The sequence below is a fragment of the Cervus canadensis genome, chromosome 7 (assembly GCF_019320065.1).
Source record: "Cervus canadensis isolate Bull #8, Minnesota chromosome 7, ASM1932006v1, whole genome shotgun sequence".
Taxonomy (NCBI): Eukaryota; Metazoa; Chordata; class Mammalia; order Artiodactyla; family Cervidae; genus Cervus; species Cervus canadensis.
In genome coordinates, this window is record NC_057392.1 from 29,371,906 (window position 1) to 29,392,750 (window position 20,845).

The 20,845-nt window shown below is 39.1% G+C and overlaps 1 protein-coding gene across 2 annotated transcripts in view; it reads right to left on the bottom strand.

Annotated features, from left to right (window-relative positions):
- Positions 1–313: 313 nt before the first annotated feature.
- Positions 314–20,845, bottom strand: part of HACL1 (2-hydroxyacyl-CoA lyase 1) — a 37,177-nt gene continuing 16,645 nt past the window's right edge. For both annotated transcript variants that reach the window (XM_043474775.1, XM_043474774.1), the window contains exons 10-17: positions 14,873–14,978; positions 12,372–12,455; positions 11,346–11,447; positions 7,974–8,128; positions 6,806–6,964; positions 5,794–5,901; positions 4,697–4,883; positions 314–474 (exon numbers count right to left, since the gene is read on the bottom strand). In XM_043474775.1, coding sequence (XP_043330710.1) covers positions 442–474; positions 4,697–4,883; positions 5,794–5,901; positions 6,806–6,964; positions 7,974–8,128; positions 11,346–11,447; positions 12,372–12,455; positions 14,873–14,978 — 934 coding nt within the window. In that variant the 3' untranslated portion in view covers positions 314–441. The remainder of the gene's footprint in view (positions 475–4,696; positions 4,884–5,793; positions 5,902–6,805; positions 6,965–7,973; positions 8,129–11,345; positions 11,448–12,371; positions 12,456–14,872; positions 14,979–20,845) is intronic.

Consider the following 20,845-nt stretch of genomic DNA (forward strand, 5'->3'; position numbering starts at 1 on the left):
CATCAAACCCTGGGCAGACTAAGGTACAAAGTGCTCAGTGGACAAACCACAAGGCAGAACTAGTCCAGGTACTCCAACTCACTGAACATGCCTCTTGGTATACAGTTCTTGAAGCTTTTTTTGTCTGAAGAGTTTCTAAAAGATATGTGACACTAAGAATGGATTTATTTAAAAGAATATTTATGTGTAATTCAACAGTTAGGCAGTCACAATACAGTGTAATTAACCCCTTCTTCCATCTGTAAATGGTTATTTCTGTGGTAGGATATACTGCTAACTTTTTATATTTTTAATCAATTCTTACACTATAAAATGTCATTTAGAAATGTTTTATTTAATTTTTACATGACAATTTTAACATTATAGTAATTTTGTTGTGAAAAATAAAGTTCCATCTTATAGGAAAGAGTGACTCTTCAAGTCACTCATTGGCATCTTTATTTACAGATTAGACCGGGTCAGCCAGTGAAAATCCTAGAAAAAGAAAAGACAACAAATATTCAGTCAAAAGAAATAACTATGTCAAACTATATCCTACTTTGCTTGCTCTAAAATCTCAAAGTCCCATTATAACGACACTAGCCACAGTGGGGGTAAATGAAGTTTTATCTCTGATCTAGAGCTTTCCCTAAAAAGGAGCTAACAATCCATTAGTGAATCTTCTGTCTCATCCTACAAAACAACTTAATATCATTTTCTGAATCTTGCCCCATTAATAATAATCAGGGTACACACAAAAAAAACTATAGAATATGAAAGAAGCAGAAATACAGGCAAAAGAAGAGAGAAATTTACAAAACAGAAATATGTAGAAAACAAACTTAGGGTTTGTCGTTGTTCAGTTGCTCAGTTGTGTCCAACTTTTCGACCCCATGAACTGCAGCACACCAGGCTTCCCTGTCCATCACCATCTCCCGGAGCTTGCTCACACTCACATCCATCAAGTCAGTGATGCCATCCAACCATCTCATCCTCTGTCGTCCCCTTCTCCTCCCGCCTTCAATCTTTCCCAGCATCAGGGTCTTTTCCAGTGAATGAGCTCTTTGCATCAGGTGGCCAAAGTACTGGAGCTTCAGAATCAGCATCAGTCTTTCCAATGAATATTCAGGGTTGATTTCCTTTAGCATGGACTGGTGTGATCTCCTTGCTGTCCAAGGGACTCTCAAGAGTCTTCTCTAGCACCACAGTTTGAAAGCATCAATTCTTTGGTTCTCAGCTTTCTTTAAGGTCCAACTCTCACATCTGCACATGACTACTGGAAAAACCATAGCTTTGACTAGATGGACCTTTGTCAACAAAGTTAATGTCTCTACTTTTTAATATGCTTTTTCATAGATTTTGTTCCAAGGAGCAAGTCTTTTAACTTAATAGCTGCAATAACTGTCCACAGTGATTTTGGAACCCAAGAAAATAAAGTCTGTCACCGTTTCCATTGTTTCCCATCTATTTGCCATGAAGTGATGGGACTGGATGCCATGATCTTAGTTTTTTGAATGCTGAATTTTAAGCCAGCTTTTTCACTCTCCTCTTCCAACTTCATCAAGAGGCTCTTTAGTTCCTGTTCCCTTTCTGTCATGAGGGTGGTGTCATCTGCATATCTGAGGTTATTGATATTTCTCCCAGCAATCTTGATTCCAGCGTGGTTCATCCAGCCCAGCATTTCGCATGATGTACTCTGCATATAAGTTGAGTAAGCAGGGTGACAGTATACAGCCTCGATGTACTCCTTTCCCAATTTGGAACCAGTATTCTGTTCTTCCATGTCCAATTCTAACTGTTGCTCCTTGACCTGCATACAGGTTTCTCAAGAGGCAGGTAAGCGCGTCTGGTATTCTCATCTCTTTAAGGATGTTTCACAGTTTGTTGTGATCCTATTGCTATGAACTTCTTAGACCTGCTTTTGCTGCACCCCATAAATTTTGATATATTGTATTTCCATTTTCATTTGTCTCAGACATTAAAAAAAATTTTCTTTTTATTTCTTCTTCGACCCCTTTGCTGCTCAGTAGCATGTTGTTTCAGCTCCACATTTTCTAGTTTTCTTTTGTAATTGATTTCAAGTTTTACACTATGGTGGCTGAAAAAGATATTTTGTATGACTTTATTCTTAAATTTATGAAGATTTGTTTTGTATCCTAACATATGCTCTATCCTGGAGAATCTTTCATGTGCACTTGAAAACAATGTATATACTGCTGTTTTTGAAAGGAATGTTCTGAATATATATGTTATTGACTGGGGAGTTTTTGCAGAAACTAACGCCTGTGGCCAATGATTTTTCATGGAAGTGTATACTGAAATGTTTTCAGACAGTAAGTTAAGTCCATGTGTTTGAATGCGTCATTTAAGGTTGATGTTTCCTAACTGATTTTGTGTTTGGATAAGCTATCACTGATGTAAGTGGATGTTAAAGTTCCCGAATATTATTATATTGATGTCTCTTTCTCTTTAGGTCTGTAAATATTTGCTTTATATCCATGTTTATGTGTGTAGTTTCCTATGTTGTATGCATATTTACAAATGTTATGTCTTTTTGTTGGATTGACTCCTTTATCATTAAATAATGCCCTTCTTTTTCTCTTATTACAGTCTTTGTTTTGAAGTCTATTTTATCTGATGTAAGTACAGCTACTCTAGCTTTCATCTGGTTTCTATCTGCATGAATTATTTTTTTCCATCTCTTTATTTTCAGTTTGTGTGTATTCTTATAACTGAGAGTCTCTTATAGGCAGCATATAGATGTGTCTTTTAGCCATTCAGCCACTCTATTTATTTTTACTCAAGAACTTAATACATTAATATTTAAAGCAATTACTGATAGGTATGTACTTATTGCCATTTTGTTCTTTTCTGGCTGTTTTACAGTTCCCCTTTATTCCTTTTACAAAAGTCCTTCATATCAGTTTTATAAAAACAGAATTTCAGTACAATTCTATATGTTTCATAGACTCCAAATAGTTAATTCACATTTCATTTACTACCAGGTACCCACTTTGCCCATTTGTCCACTGCCTTGTTCAAAACAGAGAAAAATCTAAGAGCAGATTTATAAAGAACCAAGACAAAAACTACTTGAAAAAATATACAAAATATTGAAAACAACAGCTGATATGCAAGGTGTAAGCTTGAAGGCCAGGTATATAAGAGAAAGCAAAAGCAGCTGGACCAGGATCAAAATACAAAGCTAAGTATGACAAGCAACTTATTCTGGAATGGAACAGGAACATACTATAAACTTCATCATTTATTTTACTGCTATAGTCTATACTGCAGTTTTGCTTTAGAGGCCAAAGTAACTAACTTTGAATATAGTTGCCCAAATTACCCTATGATATAATCTCATGTCCTATTGAGCCTATCTCCACTCTCTGCCTTCCAGCCACTGTAGCCTCCTTTCAGCTCCCTGGACTTGCCACGCCCTGTCCTGCTAAAGAGCCTGCACACAGCGTTCTTCTCACTTCTCTGCTGAGCATGTCCTACTTCCCTGCTTATCCTTCAGCTCTCAATTTAAGCATCACTTCTGAGAAGACTTCCTCATGACTCCAGTATAAACTGAATTCCTTTGTGGGTTTTTTTTTGTTTGTTTTCAAATTTATTTTATTGAAATATACTTAGTTGATTTACAGTGCTGTGTTAATTTTTGCTGAATAGCAGAGTGATTCCATTATACCTGTATACAGATAACCTTTTTCATATTCTTTTCCATTATGGCTTATAACAGAGTTTTGAACATAGGTCCCTGTGTTATACAGTAGGACTCTGTTGCCTACCCATTTTATATATAACAGTTTGCACCTGCTGATCCTAAACTCCCAATCCATCCCTTCCCTCTCGCCTTTCCCCGTGGCAACCACAAATCTGCTCTCTGTATCAGTCCGCTTCTGTTTCACAGGTAAGTTCATTTGTGACAAATTTTAGATCCCACCTACAGATGATCCCATACAGCATTTGTCTTTCCCTTTCTGACTGACTTCACTTCATATGATCATCTCTAGGTCCTCCCATGATGCTGCAAATGCATAACTTTGTTCCTTTTCACAGCTGAGTAATATTTCATTGTATACAGGTACTACATTTTTATCTATTCATCTCTTGATGGACATTTAGGTTGCTTCCATGTCTTCATTATTCCAAATAATGCTGCAGTGAACACTGGGGTGCATGTATCTTTTCAAATTATGGTTTTCATCAGATATACGTCCAGGAGCAGGATTGCTGGATCATATGGCAACTCTATTTCTATGTTTCTGAGGAACTTCCATACTGTTTTCCACAGCGGCTGCACCACTTTACACCTCCATCAATAGTGTAGGAAGGTTCCCTTGCCTCCACAACTTCTTGGATTCCTTTGTTTTATGTTTATTCAGAACTGGGTTTCTTTCCTTCAGAGGAATTGCCTCACTCTACTGTGATACATTCTAGTTGAGAGGTGACGGACTGTACTTTCTGACTGGACAATAAACTCCACGAGGTTGAGAACCAAGCCTAGCTTTGCTCACTAAGCTATTCTTAGCACCTGACATACCACATCTAATACCTATCTTAACAAATACTCATTGAACAAACAGATGACAGTAACAAACTCAGAAATGGTTTACACAGAACTCTGTAAATAAGAGGGTGTTCTATTTGGTAAATACTTTTGGGGGTGGGCTGAGAGATTCATTTCTGCTTTCTGCTTAGCAACTGCGTTTACCTGGGCTTTCCGAGTGGCTTGTGGCTCAATCATGATGTTGATGAGGGAGGGATTAGTTGTGTCTGCCAGGCTCTGCCTCAGGGATTTCTGGAGTTCTTCTGGTGTTTGTACAAAATACCCTTTGCCTCCAAATGCAGTCATGACAAGCTCATAATGTGAGTGGGGCAGAAGACACATTGGAGGGGCCCTGAAAAAGAAGGTCATAGTCAACAGAAAAGATTGTCTGAAATAATTTGTGGGAAAATTTCAGCTAAACTGAAAGGCATACTTTTCTGTAAACTGAGATGCCTGTACATTAAACTTTCCATACATTTTTTATCGTCTATGTGACAATGTCTAATGAACTTTCCATGATGATGGAAATTTTTTTATCTGTTCTGTCCAATATAGTAGCTACTAGTGACCTGCTGCTCTGAGCACTTTAAATGTGACTAGTTAAAAAGAGGAACTGAATTTTTAATTTAAACTTAAACAGCCCGTATGTGGCTAGTAGCTACCTTGCTGGACAATGTAAGCTATACCATCAACTATTATGAATCCCTCTTCTCATAAAAAAGAAGAAAAAAGGAATGATTACTACAAAACAGCAAATAACAACATAACAACAAAGTCAGCAAGGCTTAAGACACATACCCATGCCCTGATCCCAGATTCACACCTCTCATATCCCACGGCCAGCCACAGTACTGTCTCAGTGTGACTCTGGCATCAGATGACCAAGATTTAGCTAAGTGGTAAAAGGAAGGAAGACCTCTGTAGCATAAACAACATGTAAACGTCTATATTCCTATATTGTATAGTAGGAATAGTAGGACTAGGAGCATTTTGCAATAAGCTTTTTTGTTAACAAGGCTTAGACATCAAACTCAGTCACCTGAGACTTCAGTGGCTCCCTGACCATAAACTATTCATTGAAGTGCCAATCAAGGATGATTGTGCAAAAAGGAACCATGCAGACAGCTTCTGCCCTGTAGAGCAGCTGACTGTGAAAAGCAGCAATATTTACACCATGCAAGCACATTCCAGTACAGTACACTTTTTAAACAGAGATTAAACTAGATGAGAAAAGTAAATATATGCTGTTCTGGGTTACTTACACTGTAGTAGCATCTCCAAATTTTAACATTTCCTTCCAACTATCTGTATCAAAACCTTGATAAATTCCATTATTATTCACCACCAAAAGTACAATTGGCAAGTTGTACCTAAAATTGAAAGCAAAATATAAAGGAAATCATTTTCCACTCTAATGCAATTTCTTTTCATTGGATTAAAATTTTAACTTGAAAATGGGTAGTTTTCCATAAGTTTTTTTGTAGTATGAGGGTAAGACTAAAAATTAAGCATTTGTTATCCTAGTGAAAGTGCAAGTTGCTCAGTTGTGTCTGACTCTTTGTGACCCCATGGACTGTAGCCTGCCGGGCTCCTCTGTCCATGGGATTCTCCAGGCAAGAATACTGGAGTGGGCTGCCATACCCTTCTCCAGGGATCTTTCCAACCCGGGGATGGAACCCCAGTCTCCTGCACTACAGGCAGACTCTTTACCCTCTGAGCTATCAGGGAAACCTTAATAAAGATTATCAAATTATTAACAGAAATATCATGTAGCAGTAGAAAGAATGAAAGGTTAGTGGTTGGCAGACTGGTCCTACCACTATGCAGCTGTGAACCTCAGGCAAATCACCGAGTTTTTCTGAACCTTGGTTTTCACAGATTTAGGGGCTAACAAGAATGACACCTTCCATATTTAATCCCCGCTGAAGCACCTAGATTACTTCAACTGTTCCTCACAACTAACTGTCCATTAAGGTAGGAACTAGTATGATTCCTCTTCCTGTTTTAGAGGAGACTGAAGTTTGGTTAAGAGACTTATTTTGGGTCTTGGCGGTACAGCCAGCATTTAAATAATCCAGGCCATCTGACCCAGAGGCTGTGGTCTTAACCACCAAGCTCTGCTATCTCCCCAAAGAAATCAAGATTTTCTCAGACCAGAACTTCCTTTCAGTGACCTAAAAACTACTCCCCTGTTTTGCATTAGGCAAGTGGGTCTTGGGTATAATTTTTCATATTTCAGAGAAAGAAATGCCCGGATTCAGGATGCTTTTTTACCTGCAGATGGTTTCTACTTCCATGCCAGAAAATCCAAATGCACTGTCTCCTTCCACACAGATGACCCGTTGCCCTGGGTTTCTATCTTTAGCCACTATAGCAGCTGCAATGGCAAATCCCAAACCGACTCCTATTGTTCCAAAAGTACCAGCATCAAGTCTGTTGGGGAACAGAGCTAAAATGAAACTCTCTGGGCATATCACAGATGGTGTGGTTGGCACAAATCTAGTCATATCCACATGGCTCATGGAACAATAAAGAACAATAAAAACATTCTCCTTAGTATTAAGACTGTGAGAAACTAATTTGTTACGGATAAGCAGAATGAACGGGAAAAATCACCTATGACTGCTTGGAAGACTACGAATATATCCTCAGAACACAGAGTACACAAATTATCACATGACCTCAGGACACACCAAGCATTGCTGTTCAGTCGCTAAGTCGTGTTTGACCCCATGGACTGCAGAATGCCAGGTTCCTCTGTTCTCTGCTATTTTCTGGAGTTTGCTCAAATTCATGTCCATCGAGTCAGTGATGCCATCCAACCATCTTATTCTCTGCCAGTCCCTTCTCCTTTTGCCTTCAATCTTTCCCAGCAGCAATGTCTTTTCCAGTGAGTTGGTTCTTCACATCAGGGGGCCAAAGTATTGGAGCTTCAGCTTCAGCATCAGTCCTTCCAATGAATATGCAGGGTTGAATTCCCCAAAGATTGACTGGTTTGATCTCCTTGCAGTCCAAGGGACTCTCGGAGTTTTCTCCAGCACCACAATTTGAAAGCATCAATTTTTTAGCACTCAGCCTTCTTTATGGTCCAACTCTCACATCCACACATAACTACTGGAAAATTCATAGCTTTGACCATACACATCTTTGTTGACAAAGTGATGTCTCTGCTTTTAATATGCTATAGGTTTGTCACAGCTTTACTTCTAAGAAGCAAATGTTTTCTAAGTTGCCTCTTTAGTGCAACAGGCAGCTCGTCAGTCTCATGTGCTTGCTCTGATCCAAGCACAGAAATGCTCCAAAATCTCACCTAAAAATACATTTATTAAGTATGTCCTTATGGGCACACAGAATTCTCAAATGTTTTTATTAATTTGTTTTTTGTCGTTTCTAATTTAACACATTATATAATTCATTATAATTCCTTTTTTGGAAGCCTTACCTGTGGCGAGGAAGGTAGTTATGAAGCACAGTGCGTCCAATATCCATAGTATTTGCTCCATCACTCACCACAAAACAGTCTCTGGGTAGTTGTTCTTGAACATGGTGGAATACTGTGTAATAGTTCATAGGCAGAGATGTTTTGGAAGCTAATTCCTAAAATATTAGAGGGAAATATAATCAAATTAGATTAGGACACAATGAGAAAAAAAAACATCAATAAGCTACTTTTGAACTGATTTACAACAACTATTTAGGTTGGTGCAAAAGTAACTGTGGTTTTTGTACTGCTGAACTTTGCTGTTTGATATTGGAATACATTCTTAAATAAATGTGGTTATGTTATACATCATTTTCATGTGCATTTCGCACTTGATGTGTTTTTGCTTATGACATTACTTGCTGTTTATTTTATATTTATTTTAGACTAGGCAAATGATGTTAAGACAAAAAGCAAATCCAAGTGATTTTCTTATTCGAGTTCAAAATGGGTCATAAAGCAGCAGAGACAACTCACAACATCAACACTTTTGGCCCAGGAGCTGCTAACAAATGTACACTGTGGTGGTGGTGCAGGAAGTTTTGCAAAGGAGACAAGAGCGTCGAAGATGAGAAGTACAGTAGCCAGCCATCAGAAGTTGACAGTGACGAACGGAGAGCAATCATCGAAGCTGACTGTAAGCTGATCTCTTACACGAGAAGTTCAACAGCTCAATGTCGACCACGCTACAGTCGTTCGGCATTTGAAGCAAATTGGAAAGGCGAAAAACCTCAGTAAGTGGTATCTCTTGAGATGACCAAAAACCAAAAAAACTGTCACTTTGAAGTGTTGTCCTTTCTTATTCTATGCAACAACGAACCATTTTTTGATTGGACTGTGATGTGAGACAAAAAGTAGATTTTACATGACAACCGGTGATGACCAGCTCAGTGGTTGGGCCCAGAAGAAGCTCCAAAACTCTTCCCAAAGCCAAACTTGCACCAAAAAAAGGTCATGGTCACTGTCTGGTGGTCTGCTGACCATCTGATCCACTACAGCTCTCTGAATCCCAGTGAAACCATTACATCTGAGAAGTCGGCTCAGCAAACCGATGAGATGCACTGAGAACTGCAGCACCTGCACCTGGTACTGATCAACAGAATGGGCCTAATTCTCCTCCATGACAACGCCCGACACATGTCACATAGCCCGTGTGTCCAAAGGTGAACAAATTGGGCTAGGAAGTGTTGCTTCACCCACCATGTTCACCTGACTTCCTGCCAACCGACTACCACATCTTCAAGCATCTTGACAACTTTTTGCAGGGAAAATGCTTCCATAACCAGCAGAAGGTAGAAAATGCTTCCCAAGAGTTCACTGAATCCCAAAGCATGGAGTTTTATGCTACAGGCAAAAACAAACTTATTTCTTGTTGGCAAAAATGTATTAATTGTAACAGGTCCTATTTTGATTAATAAAGATGTATTCGAGCCTAGTTATAATGATTTAAAATTTATGGTCCGAAACCACAATTACTTTTTCACCAACCTAATGTAAGCTATGAAATTCCCAAATGGTCATCAGATGACCACTCTGAGAAGCTATCTTACTTGTATACAGTCCTAGGGAACAGGCCAAGCAAAACAGGTCCCAGTCCCAATTTGGAACACAATCAAAGAAGCCAGGAAATATCCCTCTTCCTGAAGATCCACTATGCACAGTAGCGTATTAAGGACCAAGACGTGCCATAGTAAAGACAGCTAAAAACACTGGGTTAAGCAAAACTAAACAGTCTTATTTGAGCACTTTCAGGAAAAGACTGCCTTAGAAAAAGTGAAAATTTTATTCTAGAAGATTTTCATCTAAAATATGGCCTTATATTAAAAATAAAAAATGAAGTTGGGGTTTTAGAAAATCTGAAAATCTAGTCCTTCCCTACACACAGCACTGGGAAGGAGCTATGCTTCACCCACTACTCTGGAGGGACTCTAAATGGAGAAGAAGACAGCAAGGTCAAGGTCCTTGTCTGGCCAAATGCCTTTAAGAGTATCAGCAGCAGAGCCCCATCTCGTCCCAGCACTGCTTCTTCACCTGGACCACTTTCATTTGCTGGAGATTGTACCCAAGATGGATGAGGGACCCTCCTATACTCCTGCACCAGAGAAGACAGGCAAGATCCTTCCATCTTAAACCAAGGTGATTCCTATAGAAAAGAAGGAATTAATCACAATCTCATTCAGGAAAAAGAAGTGTGACTGGCTCTTGATAGGAGAAACAGACACTGATTAAAATTCCAAAGAAAGAAAGAATCATGTATAATCAACTCTACTTGTTTGGAAAATGCAAATTTATTCCAAGACAATCGATATATTAGGGAACAATATGGGTATAGCTGGAATTTCATATTTGCTTATGCATGATTCTATCAGTTAGAAACAGTACACAGACAGAAAACTGCACTCAGCTGAACCAAGATGCAGAGGAATACATAGAACAGTGGGGGGAAAAAAATCAGGAACCACCCTTCTCACAATCAAAGAGAGAACGCTGTCCATAAGTAAAGACTTTAAACAGAAACTGAAGAATCCTGCAGAAGTGGTACATTTTGGGGCTAACTTTGGATGGTTTGGTAATTTCATACGTTACTACAATTTCCAAAGCGTTTAGCTACCAGGTAAAGCCATGAGCAAAGATGAGGAAGTTGAGAAAGAATTTCCACCAGTGATACAAAAGTTTCAGTTGGAAAAGAAGGCTACAAATGGTCTCACTGACAGAAAAGAATAGATCACAGCAGCATAACATACCGTAAGGTAACATAAAAGTGAGGGGATGATGTGTTAATTAACTAGATAGGGAGAATTCTTTCACAGTGTGTATGTATACCAAAGTACCATGATATACTTTACTTTATAATTTTATACCTTAATAAAATTGAAATTAAAAAAAAGAAAAAGGTGGCTATACATTAGATCAAATTTTCAATTTTGATGAAACACTTATTTAAATGAATGCCTTAAAGAACTTACACCTTAAAGGCAGAAAAACATGCCCCAACATGCCCCAGGATTTAAGGTTCCAAAAGATCTCCTGTGATTTGGTACCAAGGTCAAACTGAGGATTAGGAGCCACAGCCATCCACATTGACTCTTACCGCTCTGTCCAGTGTCAGATCCCCGCTTTCCACCACTTCGCAGTAACTCACAAGATGTAACCCTTTCAGTGCTCACTTTCACAAGAAACTCAGGTGCTGTATTTATTGTAATACATATACAAATGTGTGTGTATGTATATCTTATGCATGGTGATTTTAGAAATGCATATGTGTGCATGCTATGACAGAACTAACAACCATGGACCTGCAGCATTCTTGAATATCAGTGGGTCCCATATTACCTTGGATAAAGCTTCATTGCTCTTCATTTTTTCTCTCAGAACTTTCCACCACTTGCTCTCAGGAGGATACTGCCATGGTGTTTTATCAAATTCTTCTAAAAGCTAAAAAAAGAAACTTTTTCTTTCCTTTTTGAAAATAAGCTTAAATCATATTAGCATAAAAGTCTCTTCTAAAGAAGACAATACAGCTACACTATCCTACATTTCACATCACTCATATTCTGTTTTTCCTCTTGGCAGTAAACAACTGATAAAAGATAAACAGGTACCACAGAAAAGCCTCTGCTTAGTTCAGTGACAACCTCTGCCAGAAGCTGGGATTCCATAAGACAAAACAGAAGTGATGCCCCAAGCACATATCACAGGCAGGGACGTTCATAAGTCCTCCTCTGCGTTTGACACCAGAAGCAAAATCAAAGAACCTGGGCAAGAAGGTTCAGAGCCCTAATACCTAGGGATTCCCATGACAGAGATCAAATGTTCCAGAGTGTTTCAATATGTGGTTGGGGGTCACAGCCTAATTTTGTGTAATGATGACTATGATACTAATTTAAATCCAAAGCTAAGTGATAAATGTGCTATATTTTATCTCCTATCACAGTGGAATGTATAAATTATATACAAATAAAAGAATCTGGATAAGTCACTGATAACAGCTTGAAGAGTAAAAATATCTTTATTGCCAAAAGAAGCACTAAGCTAGAATTTTTTCCAGTAGGTAAAGCCATTTCTTGGCTCTAAGTTCAGTTCCTCTGGAAGCTGTATTATAATCTTTCATATAGCTGGATCAGTTTGCCAACCAAATGCCTTTAAATTTTCACTCATTTCAAAAATGCTTAACTTACTCACATGATCTATATATAAGGAGTTGGATTTACCAAGTCCTATAGTTATATTTAAGAATAGCTTTCTATCATAAATTTTATTTTAGATATTAAAAGACCTGTTACCAAGTGAAACATTTTCAAGAACTGACTTGTGTTAAGACCAAGCCACATAAACTAGAACCTGGGCAAAAGCTCTCACCTGTTTAGTGACAGCATTTATGTCTCCAAGCAAAGTCACAGCAGGCCTTACATTATTCCCCAACTCTTCTGCACAGATATCAACCTAAAAAAGAGACAAGGCTAAAGAATAAGCCATGTTTATTCTTAAAAATCATTCAAGAATCAAGACTGAATAAATGGACTGTGCATGTTACACATATGCATATGATTTAGATTCGATATTCAAGAAGTTCCTTAACAAAAGTAAAAATCCATAGAACTATATGAGTATTACGGCTAGTATAGAAACCTCACTAACTTCCCTCATTTTAAAATCTACTCTGCAGAACTTCAGTATTATTCCATTATACTCACAGGAATACATTTGAGTTGATCAATTATAGTGTTGAATAATAAGGTTATACTTAATTACACTAGAATTCATATTCAGAGCAGGAGCTCTCAAGTTTGAACACGTATCAGAACAACCTGGCAGGCTTGTTAAACCAGATCTGAAAGAGACACGTGCATCCCAATGTTAATCGCAGCACTGTTTATAATTGCCAGGACATGGAAGCAACCTAGATGTCCATCAGCAGACGAATGGATAAGGAAGCTATGGTACATATACACTATGGAATATTACTCAGCCATTAAAAAGAATTCATTTGAATCAGTTCTAATGAGATGGATGAAACGGGAGCCCATTATACAGGGTAAAGTAAGCCAGAAAGATAAAGAACACTACAGCATACTAACACATATATATGGAATTTAGAAAGATGGTAATGATAACCCTATATGCAGAACAGAAAAAAAGACACAGATGTACAGAGCAGACTTTTGGACTCTGTGGGAGAAGGCGAGGGTTGGATGTATCAAGAGAACAGCATCCAAACATGTATATTATCTATAGTGAAACAGATCACCAGCCCAGGTTGGATGCATGAGACAAGTGCTCGGGCCTGGTGCACTGGGAAGACTCAGAGGGATTGGTAGAGAGGGAGGTGGGAGGGGGGACTGGTATGGGGAATACATGTAAATCCATGGCTGATTCATGTCAATGCATGACAAAACCCGCTACAATATTGTAAAGTAATTAGCCTCCAATAAATGAAAAAAAAAAAAAGAATAGCATTGCAACAAATATACTATCAAAGGTGAAACAGATCACCAGCCCAGGTTGGATGCATGAGACAAGTGCTCAGGGCTGGTGCACTGCGAAGACTCAGAGGGATGGGATGAAGAAGGAGGCAGGAGGTGGGGATCAGGATGGGGAACACATGTAAATCCATGGCTGATTCATGTCAATGTATGCAAAAACCACTACAATACTGTAAAGTAATTAGCCTCCAACTAATAAAAATAAATGAAAAAAATAAATAAATAAAAATAAATCAGAGACTGCAAGAATCCACTTCAGAGTTTCTTCTCTCAAGAGGTCGAGGGTGGGGCCCCAAAATGTGCATTTCTAACAGACTTCCCAGTGGTGCTGAGACTGCTGGTCCGGGAACCACAGTTTGAGAGCCGCTCATTGGGAAAGGCTGGGAGAGACTGAGGGCAGGAGGAGAAGGGGGTGACAGAGGACGAGATGGTTGGGTGGCATCACCGACTCAATGCATATGAGTTTGAGCAGATTCCAGGAGATAGTGAAGGACAGGGAAGCCTGGCGTGCTGCAGTCCAATGGAGTCACAAAGAGTCAGACATGACTGAGCGGCTGAACAACAATCCAGGAAAAGCATGATTGTGCCCTATTTACTCAGAATTCTGCTCCATTTCTGGATGGCCATGGGTCAGTGAAGACAGCTTCCTGAGGAGTAGGAACTCACGATGGACTCTATTCTGTAATAAAGAGGTGGCAGCATCTTCCAGTACAACCCAGGTCTTGTTTGTCTGTGGCTTTAGTTTTCAACGGTCCCCAAGTTGACTTAGGAAGTAAAAGGTAAACAGGGAGAAGACAGCATTGTAGCAAGGTCTTTACTTTACACAATCTATGTAGGGCAAATAGGTTTGTACACACACTAGTACTGGTTTTTCTACCAGTAGGGAAACCGGTTTATAAAGAAGGTCATAAAGATACAAAAGCTTATTCCAAACATTGTTTAATGACATAGCTGCACCACTGTTTAGAGGTTTCTAACCAAAGGGTGTTTGATAGTTTGGGAATCTAAAGAAACAACTCAATTCCTAATAGAGCTGAATGTTTTATTCTAATCTACCTCCTACTTGAAACTCTTTTTTGTCTACCTTGAAATATATCGGGACTCTGAAGAAGAGGTAAATTGTGCTTTTCAAACTATTTAAAACTTGATTTTGAAAGGTTTTCTGGTTAGAAGCAAAGTGAAACATTATGTTTCACAGGCTTGAAAAGGCACTTTGAAAGTGCCACTTGAAAAGGTACTTTGGTACCTGCAATTATGGTAGACAATTTAAAAAATTCTACCTAAGTAAAAAGAGAAACAGTTCTTTATAAAAGTCAAGAAGAAAGCAGAGCTGGTAATGCTGAGAGAACAATAAAGGACACATAGCTTTGACTTTACCTGGATAAACTTCACATCTGGCTGATACCTTGGAGGCAGTCCAAAATGCAAAATCCAATTTAATCTGGCACCAAGTAACACAATTACATCAGCAAATTGCAAAGCCCTATTAAAAAGAAAAATCTGATATAACAAAAAGTATATCTACATTCTTATTTGAATTATTCTAAAATTAATTTCAAAATTATTTGGAAAAGTCTAAATAATTTGGAGTTTACCCTGCTCTTCAGAATGGGCTTAAATGGTAAATTTGATCTTTCAAACTGAAATAATTTATGAAGTCATCCTATTTAAATGGTAATCTAAAAGTTGACATAAGCAGAAAATACTACCATACTCTATAGCATTTATTACTTTTTCATCATTAGAAAAATTATACAAGTCTACTGTAGATAATCAAGAAAAAATAGGAAAGTATAAGGAAAAAGTCAAAATTACCCAATATTACTATCAACTTATAAACTATTATTAAGATCCTGGCATATTTTCATTAGTCTTTAATCTGTCTACAATGCGAGAGACCTGGGTTGGGAAGATCCCCTGGAGAAGGGAAAGGCTTCCTACTCCAATGTTCTGGCCTGGAGAATCCCATGGATTGTATAGTCCATGGGGTCACAAAGAGTCGGACATGACTGAGCTACTTTTACTTTCACTTTTTTTTCTACGCATGTATATTTTTATACAGCTGAGCTTATATACTAAATACTGTCTCATGCACTTTTGCTTACATATGCTTTCCTTTCCTATTAAGTTATTCTTAAATACAAATTTTAAAAGCTACACATTTTGTTGGATACAAATTGATTTCTCCTCTTCTCAACTGCTGAACATTTTCTTTGTTATTAATAGTCTGGGTTGCGTATCTTTATTTGACCACTTCGTATTGATTCCTAGAAGCAGGTATTTTTACGATGATTGATTCACTTTCCCAAACTGCTTTCAAAAAATATTACACCAAGTGTATTTGTAATACTTTTATATATTAATATCTTAATATTTTTGTCAATTTATTTTTGCTTTGATAGCCACTCTGATAGTAAACATAGCTATCAATTCTTGCTTTCCTTTTGTTTACCTCATACATCTTTGCTTGTTTTTACATTGTATCATTTTTAGATCTGTCTCTAATGATACATATAACCATCATTATTATTGATCCAATTGAAAGGTCTCTGCCTTTTTGCAGGATAATTTTTATTATCATAATTGCCGTAGGTTTTGTTCTTTCTACTTCTTGACTGTTTCCCTTTTTTCTTATTTCTTTTGCCCAAAGAGGATCTTTTGCTTTTGTCTTCTGTAGTGGTTTATGCCATTTTTCACAGAAATTCAGCAATTATTTTAACTATATGGTCAAAAAAAAACTATTCTTATATACTGCTTTGGTCCTGTGGTCCAATTTAACAAACACATAAAAACTGGAAATGGAGCGATAGATTTGCTTATAGATACTCCAAAACCCTTAAAATTGTTGATACATTTATAGCCCCTTACAATCTTTTTTACATTATTAATGTCATTAATATTACCTTCTTAAAATTCAACAAGAATGAAGATAAACTTCAGTTCAACCCAAGTTAAAGTGTATTTTAAGAAAACAGCGTAAAAAAAAAAAAACAGTGTAATAACTAATTTGGCTACTGTTCAATGTATGAGAGTTAGTCACTCAGTCATGTTGGACTCTTTGTGACCCCATGGACCCACCAGGCTCTGCTATGCATGGAATTTTCCAGGCAAGAATACTGAAATGGATTGCCATTTCCTTCTCTAGGGGATCTTCCCACCCCAGGGATCAAACCCGGGTCTCCTGCATTACAGGCAGATTCTTTACCATCTGAGAGACCAGGGAAGCCCATACAATGTATACTATTATGAAAAAAAAGAAAAGTTACAAGCCTATTAAAATAGCATTAAATGAGTAACATTAAAGGCTGAACAGCAAACATTACATTTTAAAAATCCTCAAAGCTAACTGAGTGTGTGCATGACAACATGAAAATTACCAAGTGTAGCACAACGGTGAATTGTGGAGAGGGAAAAAGAAATGGATGGGATCAGGTAAGACACACAGGGACTACAAACAAATCTGTCATTTTTTGTTTCTCAGAAATAACCTTAAGCAACAACATAATATTAGATGAAGTGGAGTGGTGGTTACATAGTGTTCACTAAATTACTCTCTCAATTGTATATTTATAGTATTTCAAAATAAAGAAATTAAAAGAAAAAAAAAAGAACATGGTTTATCAGAAAGTGTGTTTTGGCCATAAAATCAGGAAAAGGGACCCAGAATGCCTGAAAGCATGGAGGAAAAGCTCTGTGGTCTTCTTTTTCTCTGTGTCTCTCCCCCAGCTGTGCTCTGAGGGCAGCACAGTAGCACTGCAGTAAGTCTCTCTGTTTCCTTTCTTCAGCCACACTGCACAACATGTGTAATCTTCCCTTATCAGGGGTTGAACCCGTGCCTCCTGCTTGGAAGTACAGTCTTAACCACTGGACCACAGTCCTAAGCAGCTAAATTCCCAAGAGAAACTTCGTTTTTCAGGCCAGAGGAACTGGGAAAAGAGGCCCCTGTGCTGTGGAAAGTATGGGGGCATGCCCCTTTTTTTACATCTTTTTTTTTCTGCCACTTTGCCTCAAAGGCAGCACCTGTTGTATGGTACTATAAGGTATCAGCAAGGGGAAGGAACAGTGATTCTGGGAAATGGGAGTAGGGTTTGGGCTGTGTCCTAATAGAGAAAGGAAATCCCTCGTTCTGGATAGGAACCAGCGCGTTCACATCCAGAACAGGGGCTGTGGCTCAGCCCTGGGCTGGGCACGAATGGGCAGAGTCAAAGGAGCACAGTAGAGGCCCTGGAGATTAACTGACCCTGGGACATGCCCACAGTGAGTGAGACAGGACCTGCAGTCTGGACCCAACCGAGCAAACTGCCTGTTAAACACACAAACAAAATCAACCTTCTACAGAGGATTTCTATACGATCTAGAATCTCACAACATAATATTCAAAATTCTAGGGTACAACAAAAAACTACTCAACATGCACACACAAAAGATAACCAATTTCAGAAGAAAATATAAGGAATAGATACCAATTGTACTGATGACACAGATGTTAGAATTAGTAAACGTACTTTGAATCAGCTATTATGACTATGTTCCATAAGGTAAACAAGAATACTTTTCAAATAAGTGGGAAGATAAAAATTCTCTGCAGGGAGGACTTTCCTGGCAGTCCCATGGTTAAGAACCCACCTGCCAATGCAGGAGACACAGGGTCACTCCCTGGTCTGGGAGGATTTCACAGGCCATGGAACTAAGCCGTGCCCCACAGCTAGTGAGCCCAAACACCTCACCTCCTGAAGCCTGCAAGCCACACTGCCTGTGTGCGGGGAGCGGCTTGAAAGAGCTGACTCTGGGAGCTGCCTTGATTGATTGTCGAGGGTCTGTTCGCAGACATAGCTCTCTGTCCCGCCACCCCTCTGAAATTTACTATCCAAGTTAACTCCTAACAGACCATTAGTGAGCCTTGAATGCACACAAGGTGCAGATAGATGGCTTTGCACGACTGCCCTTAAGATAAGTAGGATGCCTTTGGCGCCAGGAGAGAGCTCTGGTGATTGTTATCTTAAAGATGATGTACATGGGGAAGAATTTTCTTTGGGATGCCTCTCTTCTTGGTTTAGTATATATGTAACCCTGAGAAATAAAGAATCATCGTTGACTGCAGCGATCCTCTCGACCCCATCTGTTCTGTCTCCTTTTTTCTTAGCCTAAAGGAACGCGTCGTGTTGCTCGCTGAAATCTTCCGGCTGGCCCGGCAAGTGGCGCCCAACAGCGTGGGGCTCGACGAAAGTTCCTTGCGGCCGCTGCCCGTTGAAACTATTAAGGTAAGTAAGAGTGTGTGTATTTGTATATTGAGGGGCAGGAAGGAATATTGTCGAGAGTATAAACCATGGGACAAGATAATAGTCGTCAGTTGTTTGTGCATATGTTACAGATAATGTTGAAGGATCGGGGAATGCAGGTTACTAAAATGAAATTGCAGACTTTTCTTAGTTTTGTTGAGGAAGTATGTCCCTGGTTTCCACAGGAAGGGACTATGAGTTTAGAGATATGGAAAAAGATAGGGAAACAGATTCAAACATATTATACTCTCCACGGACCTAATAAGGTTCCTGTGGAAACATTTTCATTATGGTCTTTAATAAGAGACTGCCTTGATTTTGAACATGAGGAAGGGAGTAAATTAAAACACATGCTCCCACCCAAAGAACCAATTTATGCTACTCCTAAAGTTTATGCTACTCCTAAAGGGAAAGGACCCACAACCTTTGAATTAGAATCTGCAAAACCTTTGAAGGAAAATGAGGGAACGCTGACTCCAGAGGATGAGGAAAGTTTAGAGAAACAGGCAGCTGCTTATCATAAGGATGATCATTGGGAATTACTTGTAACTGACGATTCGAATGTGCAGGCAGCAGCTGCCCCTCCGACAAAGGGTCTGGAGGCACTCATGCAGAAATTATTAATAACAATAAAGGAAGAAATAAAAAGGGAAGGTAGGGATGAAGGCGCTGGTGCAATCTCTACTGCGCCTCCTGCTTATGCACCCTCAACTATTGCTGGATTAGATCCTCCACCTATTTCCAAACCTGAAAATTTGTTGAATATAACTCGTGAATCACACAGTTTGTCCCCCTTGCAAAAGGCTATGCAACAGGCCCAAAGAGCTAGAAAAACTGTTCAGGGATTCTCCGCTACTTTCCCGGTATTCGAGCATGAAAACCAAAGGTATTATGAAGCTTTACCTTTCAAACAACTAAAGAAATTGAAAATTGCCTGTGCTCAATATGGACCTACGGCTCCTTTTACCCAGACCATGATAGAGAGTCTAGGAGGTCAAAATTTGCCACCTAGTGATTGGAAACAAATTGCAAGAGCTTGCTTATCAGGAGGGGACTATTTATTATGGAAATCAGAATTTACAGAACAATGTGGCCATATAGCTGAACTAAACCAGCGACAAGGGATCAATACTACATATGAAATGTTGGTAGGGGAAGGGGCCTACCAGAATACCAATGCTCAATTGAACTATTTGCCTGGAGCATATGCTCAAATTTCTAATGCTGCTCGGCAGGCTTGGAAAAAGCTCCCTTGCTCTAGTAATAAGACTGAGGATCTTTCAAAAATTCGTCAGGGGCCTGATGAACCATATCAAGATTTTGTGGCTCGTCTTCTTGAAGCAGTAGGTAAGATTATAGCTGATGAGCAGGCTGGAATAGTGCTTACTAAACAATTAGCCTATAAAAATGCAAATTCTGCCTGTCAGGCTGCACTTAGACCGTACAGAAAAAAGGGAGGTCTATCAGATTACATTTGTATATGTGCTGATATCGGACCTTCCTATATGCAGGGTATTACCCTGGCTGCAGCTTTACAAGGTAAAAGTATAAAAGAAGTATTATATCAACAGCAAATGAAAAATAAACGAGGATTACCTAGTAGAGGAAATGCTGGCTGTTTTGTTTGTGGCCAGCCTGGACATCGTGCTGCCTTTTGCCCCCAACGAGCCAATTCAGGGAATATTAAAACTCCTAATTTATGCCCTAGGTGTAAAAAAGGAAGACATTGGGCAAAAGATTGTAAATCTAAAATTGATGTCCAGGGCCACCCACTTCCCTCGCAGTCGGGAAACTGGGTGAGGGGCCAGCCCCTGGCCCCGAAACAATGTTATGGGGCAATGCAGGGAAATCAGATGGTAGAAGGCGAGTTACAGACTTGTTCAGAGCCACCTCAGGGAGCGCAGGCTTGGACCTCTGTTCCTCCTCCTACACAGTACTGACTCCCGAAATGGGAATGCAGGCTCTGCCCACTGGGGTATACGGCCCTTTGCCTGATGGAACCGTTGGACTTTTGCTTGGACGTAGCAGCTCCACCATAAAAGGACTGCTCATAGCTCCTGGAGTAATTGAT